This window comes from Anolis sagrei, chromosome 4 (assembly GCF_037176765.1).
Source record: "Anolis sagrei isolate rAnoSag1 chromosome 4, rAnoSag1.mat, whole genome shotgun sequence".
Taxonomy (NCBI): Eukaryota; Metazoa; Chordata; class Lepidosauria; order Squamata; family Dactyloidae; genus Anolis; species Anolis sagrei.
In genome coordinates, this window is record NC_090024.1 from 239,529,685 (window position 1) to 239,542,029 (window position 12,345).

Sequence of the window (12,345 nt, forward strand, 5' to 3'; positions counted from 1 at the left end):
AAAAGAAAAGAAGGAAGGACTGAAAGAGGGAAGGAAGGAAGGAAGGAAGGAAGGAAGGAAGGAAGGAAGGAAGGAAGGAAGGAAGGAAGGAAGGAAGGACAGAAAGAAAGGAGGAAAGAAAGAGGGAGGGAAGGTTGGCCACAGTAACATGTGGCGGGTACAGCTAGTATATATATATATTTGTCCAGCTCAAAAATATCCCTCTCTGAAACTGTTCTAAATTTGCATGGGGAAGGATATGAATTATTGCCAGTGGTTCTGAAATGACTTCTACTAGTTCCTTGGATACTCTTGGATGTCGTTCATCTGCCTTGAATTCATTTAGAGTAGCCAGATATTTCAGGACCACATCTTTCTTTACCCATTCTGGGCTGCATTTCCCCTTGTCTGCTTCGTATTGCTCAGGTTGAACACCAATCTCTTTTTGGGAGAAGACTGAGGTGTAGAAGGTGGCTGCATTTCCCCTATTACCTTGTTTGCTCCGTATTGCTCAGGTTGAACACCAAACTCTTTTTGGGAGAAGACTGAGGTGTAGAAAGTGTTGAGTAGCTCTGTATTTTCCCTATCCCCTGTTAGTATTTCACCACCTTCTTCGCACCTTCTTCAAAAATGCATTTGATTTCTCTTAGTTTCCCCCTTTCTTTGTATCATAAACTCCAAGACCACATAGTCACTCCCACCTAAGAATCCTACTACTTCCACTCCATTGATCAGATCCTCAGAGTTAGTTAGGATCAGATCCACAATAGTGGATCCCCTTGTTGCTTCTTCCACCTTCTGGACAATAAAACTGTCATCAGGGCAAGTGAGGAATTTGTTGGACTTTGTACTCTTGGCAGAGTTTGTTTCCCCACAAATAGTTTAAATCTCCTTTACTACTCTATCTCTTCTTTCTGCTTGTTTGGTCATCTGGTCAAGGAAGGCTTCATCCAGTTTTCAGTCTGTCCTTAAGGTATGTAGTAGACCCCCACAACTACATCTTTTTCGGTCCTTATTCCCTTAATTTCTTATCCAGATGCTCTCAATCTGATTGTCAGGATTGAAACCTTGCATCTCTTCACAGGTGTAAACATCCTTAACATATAATGTTACCGCTCCCCATCTCCTATTTGGTCTATTGCTCTGAAATTAGTTATACCCCTCCATTACTACATTCCAATGATAGAACTCATTGCACCATTTTTCAGTGATGGCTATTACATCATAAGTGTTTTGTTGTGCTAAGAGTTCAAGTTCATCTTGTTTGCTTCCCATTCTCCGTGTATTAGCATGGAGACATCTAAATCCATGGGACAGTCTCCCTCACTGCTTATTTTATCTTGGCAAAAAAGAGCCACATGCAAGTCAAATCAATGGGAACACTTTAGAACAACTGAGATAATTCAGACAGTGTGAGCAATCTATAAGAGCAAGTAAAGTGTACTAGTTTGAATGCTGGACTACGACTCTGGAGATCAGGGTTAGAATCTCTGAGCATCGACACATTGTATGACCTTGGGCAAGTCAATCTTGGCCTCAGAGGAAGGCAATAGCAAACCCCTTCTGAATGCATTTTGCCAAGAAAGATTTGGAACAGTGCCACCAGAAGTCAGAAATGACTTCAAAGCATACAACAGATGGATGGATTCTCCTGGTTCCGAACATTTTTCACTGAGAGTGAACCTGGGACCTTTTGCATGGTCTGCTATTGTGTTGTATCATTAAACTACAATGTCTCCAACCATCCAAGAAAGGCTTGGTGACTGGCTCAGTTATTACTGTGTGCTCAAACCATTATGCTACACTGGCTCTTGCTGTCTCGGAGCTGCTGGTATTTTGGATGCTTTTGGGTTGTGATTGCTTCTCCCCCAAAATAAATGGATAATCATGTCTCTCTCTCTCTTCCTTCCCCTTCAGGTGTCTATTGGGAAGAATGGTGTGGCAGCTTTTGGGACTGACCATTTGCTTCGGTCTGGCTCCTTCTGCTTTTGCAGACTGTGCTACTCAATGCTCCGCATGCGCTCTGCAGGTCCAGGATGTAGAGAAGCCCATCAAACCCTTGGTAAGTTATGGCATGGGCCATCGGTTTATTATCCCTGCCTAGCCGAGTGAATAAAATTCTGCAGATAAAGCGTGACACTTGAATTCTTATCAGGTTTGAGGCCCTGTTCAACAAAACACATTTATTGTAACTTTAATCAAGCATATCAGCCACTTCTTCGTGTGAGTTGCTTGCTAATAAACAACAGCAGCAGCAGCATCTTGGTGGATGTCTTTCGATGAAGTGGAAAAGGCTAGAGAATCGCCACCCAGAAGAAATCATATATGTGCATAACACAGGATATACACATCTATGTCATTAACAGGATTCTGGCTAAGATCTAATAATAGACAAAATCTTCCATCAGGAGATAAAACTATGATAATACCGCAACCTCTCCACAGCTGCATCTTCTTATGCTACTCTTCCCAAAACTATCTTTTAGACTATGTCGCCACTCCAGCAGAGGAACTTCCAAGGTGCAGAAGAGAAAGGGGGTGAAATATGACATATCTAGCCCTCTCTCAGTAGCAAGCCATGCAGTGACAGGATGGATTGTGCTATGAACATAAAGATGAATTAGAGTAACTACGAGGGGTATTTTTTAAGTAAGGTCCGTTTTGTTGTAGACACTAGTAGTTCGCGCGCATACCGCAACGAACGCGTGTGTCGTGTACCGGCATGCCTCGGGAACAACTGTGCTCAGTTTCCGCTCTGTAGCTAACCTGTAGGGTTCTGTTCTGTGCTTTAAAAATGTTTAAGACTATCAACTCACCATCCGCATGTGAGGTTCGCTCAGTGATACGGTTTTTGTCAGCAAGGAACCTGCCTGCTGCAGAAATTCATCGGCAGGTGAGTTGATAGTCTTAAACATTTTTAAATATATATATAAACACACAATGGACACACGTTTTGTGGATTTACCAGTATGTGTGTGATGGGAGGTTGTAGATTATGCACGCACACACATATAAACTCCAACTGTGTGTGTGTGTGTATGTATGTATGTGTATATATTCCACAACTTCCTAACACAGACATACTGGCATATCCAGGGTGTCCAATGTGTGTTTATACGTCCACACACACATAGAGATTTGAAGTATATATGGATATAAAACATCTAAACAACAAGGCTTGCATCCATTTCTATTGAACTGTCAAATCTTTTTTGACTTCTTTCTGATCCTTCTCGGAAAATTAGGAAGACCTTTCCTTGTTGTTGTCTTGCAGATCTGCTCCCTGGAGTGCCAGGGCTCCTTGCCATCCAGGGCAGAATGGGAGAAGTGCAAAGACAGCTTGTCTACCCTCATTCCTTTCTTGATGGAAGAGGAGGAGAAAGCCAAGAGACCTTTCCAGTTGGAGGAAGAGGAGGAAGCCCCCCAGGAGCCATATTCCAGTCTGGTCAAACGTTATGGTGGATTCATGAAGAAGCTGGACAAAAATAGGATCTTCTCCTTGCTGCGAGAGAATGCCCTCACCAAGGGTGGCATCAGCAAGAAGTATGGTGGGTTCTTCCGGAAGATTGGAGAGAGGGCAGCCTCTGAGCCGGCGATGGAAGACTACCCCACAGTGCTAGAGACTGGAGATCTGGCCTACAATGGAGCAGAGTCAGATACAGGGTCTCTCAAGGATGAGACGAAACGTTATGGGGGATTCCTCCGCAAATACCCCAAGAGAGGCTACGAAATGGTTTCCGCCACTGAAGATGATGAGCAAGAGCTGGAGGGCCTCCACAAACGCTACGGAGGCTTCCTGCGTAGGATCCGCCCAAAGCTCAAGTGGGACAATCAGAAGCGCTATGGAGGGTTCCTCAGGCGCCAGTTCAAGGTGACCACCCGGTCCGAGGAGGAACCCAATGCCTATTCAGGAGAGGTCTCTGACCTATAGATGCCTCCCCCTCATCTGCTGCAGAAAACCAAGTTCTTTTCCAGCTGCAATACTTCCAAGTAGGAACTGTGTGGGTCATCCATCTCAACTGCTACCCTTTCCCTTGTAAGCTCCCAATGCTCAGCCAAGCAGTGCAGGAACCCTTTGCCAATTTGATGATAGAAAGACCAGCTTGATATCATGAAGAGAAGGGGCTTTAATGAACTTGAGGGTGGAACTTTAGGGTTTGGGGCTGGGGAGGGAATCATATGCTCTCTGCATTTCATTGAACTCAAACTTCCAGCATTCCTCACTACTGAGTACACTGGGTATGGATGATGGAAGTGCAAGAGCATCTCAAATCTCTGCTTTGGGCAGATTTTGGAGAGGTTACAGTCAGTCCTCCACATTCAAGTAATGCATATAGGACTCCTATGGGAGTGGGGAAAAAAAATCTGAATTTTCCCTGAGTAAATAGATATAGAAATCTCTCGCTCCTCCAATGTGACTTGATGACCAGCTTCTTGTGGAAGTTGACCCTAGAATCGCATGGGAAGACCTACAAAAACCCAAAAAGTGTTATCTCTAGGAATGGCTTGGTCAGTGTTTCTCAACTTGGGGGTTGGGACCCCTGGAGGTCATGAGGGGGTGTCAGAGGGGTTGTTAAAGACCATTGGAAAACACTTAACATTTCTGTTAATCATGGAGATTCAGTGTGGGAAGTTTGGCCCAATTCTATTGTTGGTGGGGTTGAGAATACTCTTTGATTGTAGATGAACTATAAATCCCAGCAACTACAACTCTCAAATGTCAAGGTCTATTCTCCCCAAAATCTACCAGTGTTCATATTTGGGCATATTGAGTTATCATGTCAAATTTGATCTACAGTGCTCTCTGGATGCAGCAGGTAAATTACAACTCCAAAACTTAAGGTCAATGGCTAACCAACTCGTCCAGTATTTTCTGTTGGTCATGGCAGTTCTGTGTGCCAAGTTTGGTTCAATTCCATTGTTGGTGGAGTTCGGAATGCTCTTTGATAGTAGATTAACTATAAATCTCAGCAACTACAACTCCCAAATGACAAAATTACCCCCCCCCCCCACAACCCCATCAATATTCAAATTTGGGTGCATTGGGTATTTGTGCCAAATTTAGTAAAGTGAATGAAAATACATCCTGCAGATCAGATATTTACATTATGATTGATAACAGGAGCAAAATTACAGTTATGAAGTAGCAATGAAAATAATGTTATGGTTGAGTGTCACCACAACATGAGGAACTGTATGAAAGGGTCACAGCATTAGGGAGGTTGAGATACACTGCTCTAGTTCCTCTAATGTGACTTGATGATGTGACCTGAATGTGTGACTTGAATGTGTGACTTGATGATGTGACTTGATGATGTGACTTGAATGCAACATTCCTGCTTCTTGGCAGAATGGGGTTGGACTGGATGGCCCATGAGGTCTCTTCCAACTCTTTGATTCTATGATCAGCTTCTTGTGGAAGTTGACCTTAGAATTGCTCAGGAAGACCTACAAAAATCCAGAAAAGTGTTATCTCTAGGATTGTCTGGGTCCTTCAATGCAACCTTGTGGTCAACTTCCACTGCAACTTCCAATGCAACCCTATGGTCAACTTCCTATTCAAATCTATGACTAATGAAATCTGCAAAAGTAAAACCTGCAAATGTGGAGGGAAGACTGGAGTTTTTTTTTATTACAGTTCCCAGATTTGGAGAAGAGGGAGTGTTAAGCTGTCCAAACACAAACAAACAAACCCACACAACATTTTCTCACTCTGGGTTTAGGAATTGAGCGTCACCTCTCTGGATTTGCCCTCTAGAGACCAACCTATAACTGATAGAAATGTCACCTCAAAATGGATATCGATTTTGCCTTTATCCTTTCCCCTCCAAGAGAAGCAAAGGCATTGAATTAGTCAATAAAAATAAAAATAAAATAAAGACAGGGCATATAGGAGCAGAGCCCAACTGTATGCCCATTTACATGGGAATGAATTCCATTCATTTCAATAGGAACATACCTGTATAGAGGATGGCAGCAGATGAAACTACAGTACTTGAAAATTTGAAGGAATCAAATCTGAATAAAGAGCACTAGAGAAACATGTTGGAATAAGGTAGTCACATTCCAAATTCTCAACCAAACAAGAGAATCATAATTTTAGTGCTTTGGAGGATGGAACTTGGAGGAGGAAAGACAGGTGAATTAATTGGTCAGTATACTAAAAAGGAGAACATAGTGCCATTTTGAAAGCATTCCTTCCTTAACCCTCCCTCGATAAGCCAGTCAGTCAGTAGCCTTTATTTCGGTCAACAAACCATCAGCTAAGTCAAGTGAAAGTAGAATGATGAAATACAACAATTAACAATTAATAACTTCACATTTGGCTTATAATTAATACAAACAAGTATCACCATACCCTAGATAAAATAGTGAAGAATAGAGACTTCACACTGGCAATGAAGATCCGCATAGTAAAAGCAATGGTATTCCCTGCAGTCACCTATGGTTGTGAGAGTTGGACCATAGGGAAAGCTGAGCGAAGGAAGAGAGATGCTTTTGAGCTGTGGTGTTGGAGGAAAGTTCTGAGAGTGCCTTGGACCGCGAGAAGATCCAACCAGTCCATACTTCAGGAAATAAAGCGCGACTGCTCATTGGAGGGAAGAATAGTAGAGGCCAGGATGAATTACTTTGGCCACATAATGAGAAGACAGGAAAGCTTAGAGAAGACGATGATGCTGGGGAAAATGGAAGGAAAAAGGAAGAGGGGCCGACCAAGGGCAAGATGGATGGATGGCATCCTTGAAGGGACTGGCTTGACCTTGAAGGAGCTGGGGGTGGTGACGGCTGACAGGGAGCTCTGGCGTGGGCTGGTCCAGGAGGTCACGAAGAGTTGGAAGTGACTGAACGAATGAACAACAAACCTTGTCATTGACCAGGTGTGCAACAATAGAATCACACATGATTCTTGATCAGGTTGTATATAGAGGTCTTATTCCAAGAAACGATCAGATATCTTCAAGAACTTTGTCTCACATTGAGTATGATTTGAACTGTTGGTTTTTTCCGGTGGTTTTCAGAGCAGTAAGAAATCTCCCTTTTCTCATTTCCAATGGAAATGCACCCTTTTAGCAAAAATGAGATCTGGGTTATTGAGGTCAGCGGTTGAAGGGCTCTTTTCACCGGCCATAGATTGAAATAATCGGAAGCAGACTCTCATTCCCTCTCCTTCTCTTTCCTGCCCACCCTCTTCCCGCTTACCATGCCTCCCATTGTTATCCCTTCACTGTCTCTCAGGTACCCTGCAGAGAGCATTTCCATTCACCTGCCATAATAAGGTGTCCATCTGGAGAGCATCCCACGCAGCTTGCTTTTATTTGGGTTAAATTGCATCGCTGACCCTTGGCAATGGGGAAAATAAAGCGCATTAGCGGAGCAACGCAATAACAATGTCTCCTCATGTCTGAAGTGATCCTGAGGCAACCTGCAATTTGTCGCCTCAGCAACTGGCTGGGCTTGGATGGCCTGTCCTAATATTTGCAGGTGGGGTTGAATTTCCCCCATTGTGCCTCTTGATGTGTAAAATTCATGTATTTTTCAGGGCCTTAAGATCTTTTTCTCAAGTTGGCCTCTCCTCAGTGTGAGACAAGGCTCTTGCAGATATCTGATCATGTCTTAGTATCAAAGGATCATAGGGACAGAAGAGACCTCATGGGCCATCCAGACCTCTGTATACAACCTGTATACAATCCTGTGTGACCCTATTGTGTCAACAAGATAGCCCATTGAAAATGATCTTACTACTTATTTTGTTATGTGCAGAACCCATAACAATTGCTAAGTTGTCCAGATGAGTCTAAGGCAGGCATGGGGAAACTTGTCAGGTCTTTGTTCCAGTTTTGAAAAATCTGCTGGTTTCTTAGAAGTTGCCACTCTTTGACATTGAATTTTGAGGTCCTCCAGGACAACTTATTTGAGTGGAACTCTCTGCCCCGGAGTGTGGTGGAGGCTCCTTCTTTGGAAGCTTGTAAACAGAGGCTGGATGGCCATCTGTTAGGGGTGCTTTGAATGCAATATTCCTGCTTCTTGGCAGGGCATTGGACTGGATGGCCCACGAGGTCTCTTCCAACTCTATGACTCTATGATTCTTCAAGCCATTTGTGGCTTATGGCAACCCTAAGCAGGTTCTTCTTGGCAAGATGTGTTCAGAGGGGATTGGCCATGGCATCCTTCTGAGTTCAAGAGAGTGTAACTTACCCAGTGGATTTCAATGGCTGAGCTTACCTCCAAAACATGCTGACTAGAGTGATTGTTCAGTGCCCAACCATTACAACATGATGCCTCTCTTCCCTGCCTTATACATTAAAATTAGAACACTGTACCCTGAACACTGTATATTTCACTGTTCTACAAATTTTCAGTTTTTCTCAGTTGCGGAAATGAAATGTGCCGTTTCTTAATAAATTTAACATGCTGAATTCAAATATAATAATTAAATGTGTTAATTGGCTGTGGTTTTTATGCAACAGCTATTTCAATTTTCTCCACAATAGGTAATTCGTTAATATTATGATAATGCACCTAACCTTACTGCATGTATATAAACCGTGAATATTTACTAAATTTTAGTCAAATTATATTGCCATTAGTTTATACATGAGAAATATTTATTTAATTAGTCTATTGTTTATGTTTGTGCAGCAAGAAACTGTATTAGTAGGCCTAATGCAGTTGAAAAGTCTGAAAGTTTAAATGTCGCTTTAATCGTGACTTTAGTTTCTATCCTGTTTGCTTCTCTTGACTTTTCTTTTGTATTCAAGGAAAGGATTCCCTCTTGCAATGCTCCAGCAGTAGTCTGACAGCATTGACAGAGTCCATTGGCCTTGATATCTTTTTTCCATAGTGCTTTATTTACACACGTGCGAGGAGGCATAACTACAGTCAAAAGAACAATGTAAAACGATGTTTAATGAGACTGTCTCAGTCTTCAACTGACTGACCCTCACCGTTCAAAAGTCTGGCCTTATATAGGGCTTTCTGGCTTTTGCACACGGCACTAATACTGCGTCATCAAACTTTCTAGAATATTCTAGAATCTTCCATAGTGTAAGTCGCAACATGCATTTTTTCAACCATACGTGATCACGTGATTGCTTATATCATAAAAACTAGAGCCAATATACATTTTTAAATGTCATTTTCGTTTTCAGCACCCTAAAATCATAAAAGAACAACTATTTTCAGGCCCGCAACTTTTTCTCCGTTGAACAGTGTTATCAACATGTATTAAGTAGAAAGGCTTTCCTACTGTTTTCATTTGCTAATAGACTTATAGGAGGAAAGACACAGCCTATTTGTAGAAGTTGGCAATTGATGTAAAGAATTTGTCAGGCGTGGGAGTGGAGTAAAATGCCTCTTTCAGTGTCAATCTTTCAGAGACGTTTGTGCTCATGACAGGCCAAATATTTTACCATATCTTGGTTCCCCATGTGCTAAAATTCTCACCGGTGCTACACTCCCATCTTACTAAAATTTTGAAAAAAATATATTTCTGCATGGGCCAACTTCAGCCCTCCAGGTGTTTTGGACTTCAACTCCCACCATTCCTAACAGCCTCAGGTCTTTTCCTATTCCCCCTCAGCCGCTCAAGGGGCTTCCTTAATTCTTAATTCTTCTTCTATGAATATGTAGAAGCTCAACTTTGAAGATGTCATTTCTGTCTGTGGTTGAGGGGATTGGAATGACCCAATAAAAAAGGTTCTATATTTAGGACTAAAGATTTTTACACACTGGACATTTAGGGCTTTGTATTGTCGAAGGCTTTCATGGCCGGGATCACTGGGTTGTTGTAGGTTTTTCCGGGCTATATGGCCATGTTCTGGAGGCGATTTTCTCCTGACGTTTCGCCTGCATCTATGGCAAGCATCCTCAGAGGTAGTGAGGTCTGTTGGAAGTAGGAAAAATGGGTTTATATATCTGTGGAATGACCAGGGTAATGTTTCAGCTGATCACCTTGATTTGCATTCAATGACCTGGAAGCGCCTGGGGGGAACTCTTGTTGAGAGTGATGTTTTGTGCCTGTTTGTTACCCCTCTGTTGTTTTGCTGTTGTAATTTTTGAGGTTTTAATACTGGTAGCCAGATTTTGTTCAGCTTCATGGTTTCCTCCTTTCTGTTGAAATTGTCCACATGCTTGTGGATTTCAATGGCTTCTCTGTGTAGTCTGACATGGTGGTTGTGAGAGGAAAGGAAAGAGAGAAAGAAAGAAGAGAAAGAGGGAGGGAAGATTGGCCACAACAATGTGTGGCGGGTACAGCTAGTAATAAAATAAGGAACAGCAGAAGTGCAGGAAGATGGGGTTTCAAGGGTTTGCGGAAATACGATTTTGGAACCACACATTGGAGAATTGGCACAATTGTCCTAATGTGAGGTGCAATTTGAAAGGTGCTCAAAGTGTTATTTTTAATCTGATTATAGTGAAATAGATAAATAGATAAAATCTCAGTTAAAGTTCAAGACACATATTCCTCAGATCAGGAAGATGCGGCATGAGGAAGTATAGCTATGATATCTTTCATTGCCACCCTCCAAACTCCTACCTTCAAACCCTCACAAACCCTCCAACACTACTATTTCCAAGGTGTTTGAGAGCAGGGTGGTGAATAATGGCATGTCCAGCTTGGTTGCAGGAGAAATACTACTGTAGATACCCCTGCAGGGTTTTGTACAGATCTTGTCAAAGCAGTGAATGGAAATGTGAATGTGAATTGGAATAATTACTATATTGTAAGTCAGGCTTAGACATTGTAATTACAGATCAGGAGGCCAGCTGACATTAATATTCCAAACTTAATGGGGAACTGAAAAAAAAATCCTCTAAATCATAATTCTTATTAATTCATGTTGTGACCACAATATTAGCTACCAAAATGATGACTACAATAGGTGGACCTCTATGTCAAGTTCTATGTTGCATAACTTTGTGCATTCATAGCTACATAGCAGAGGCACTATGGAAACCTGTGAGTGTATTGGGAAGCTGTATAATGGGATACCAGTAAGAGTATCTCAACTTGTATCAAATTCTACCAATGCCCATTGATGCGTCCTGTTGTGCATCATTCCCATTGAGCAATGGTGACTTTTCTGGCTCTCCTACTCAGTGATATCAGAGCAGCTCCTTGCTGGATATAGATGTTGTGAAACTGTTTAATTCTATTTTCTTTAGATGTGAGTCCACTTACCAAAACATTAAGTCCTCCGGGGAATTCCTGTCAAGCCTTCGAATGATGTTCTCCATCTCCAAATCCCTGAAGATTTCAGATCTTTCATGACTACGAATTCTGAAGCATTATTGACTACTGGGGAAGTGAGGCTGATTTTCCCCCAAAGGAAGATCTTCAAGGAAGGAATAGTCAACTGGGATAATTAAAACGAGGAGTGGTCTCATGTTGTCATTGAATGGTGCACTGCTTGGCTCCCCTCCCAAGCTCTTCTTCCTTGCCCCTCGTGCTGTTTCTATGTGCCCTTCCTAGTTGTTTTGAACTCTGTCTGCGTAATTTCTGTTCTATTGTTTTTGAAGGTCAATAAAACGTTTGAGGCGCTCAGCAATCAACCTGATTTCTCCACTTGTTCCTCTTCTCTATGATAAATAAAATATATATGTCAATAAGCACGAAGGCTCTCTAATCTGTCTAATGAAAGTGACACAGTTCTTCTACTATATGATGGTGGTTGGAGGTAGAATCATAGAGTGATAGAGTTGGAAGAGTCCACATTGGGCATCCAGTCCAATCCCATCTACCATGCAAGAAAAGCTCAATCAAAGCAACCCCACCCCAACAGATGGCCACCCAGCCTCTGTTTAAAAGTGTTGGTGTTGTGTCTGTTAGGAGAGATGATACCAAGAGTGATCCTTTCTGGGAGACAGAAAAGTATGTTTTTATTTTCAGCTGAGACTCTGGTGTGGAATTTCATCCAAAAGCGAACCAGAGTGAGGATAAAGGTGTTTATTTATTTGTCATGTCAGGGCAACCAGTCAATTGTATTACATTTCTAACAGAACAAAACAAACAAACAAACAAACAAACAAACAGACAAAACACAAAATTTGCAAGTTTGGTAGTGGATTAAATGTCCTTTGATCAGTATCTGGCCACTTGGAGTGCTTCTGGTGTTGCCGCAAGGAGGTCCTCCATTGTGCACGTAGCAGGGCTCAGGTTGCATTGCAGCAGGTGGTCAGTGGTTTGCTCTTCTCCACACTCGCATGTCGAGGATTCCACTTTGTGGCCCCATTTCTTGAGGTTGGCTCTGCATCTAGTGGTGCCAGAGCCCAGTCTTCTGTGTGCCAAGGGGTATCAGCCATTGGTTGAGGTTCTGGGTTTGAGCCTGCCACTTTTGGACTCTCGCTTGCTGAGGTGTTCCAGCG

At 42.4% G+C, this 12,345-nt stretch overlaps 1 protein-coding gene across 2 annotated transcripts; it reads left to right on the forward strand.

Moving 5' to 3' along the window:
• The first annotated feature begins 1,899 nt into the window (after positions 1–1,899).
• On the forward strand, positions 1,900–11,581 carry PDYN (prodynorphin). 2 transcript variants are annotated; one of them, XR_009631216.2, is made up of 3 exons: positions 1,900–2,041; positions 3,254–3,969; positions 11,146–11,581. XR_009631216.2 is itself a non-coding variant. In XM_060771470.2 (2 exons), exons 1-2 carry the CDS (start codon positions 1,913–1,915, stop codon positions 3,908–3,910), a joined length of 786 nt encoding a protein of 261 aa, XP_060627453.2. In that variant the 5' UTR covers positions 1,900–1,912; the 3' UTR covers positions 3,911–4,551. The 2 variants fall into 2 exon arrangements, 1 of the variants encoding a protein (XP_060627453.2); XM_060771470.2 differs by lacking the exon at positions 11,146–11,581 and having other exon boundaries at positions 3,254–4,551.
• The last annotated feature ends 764 nt before the right edge of the window (positions 11,582–12,345 follow it).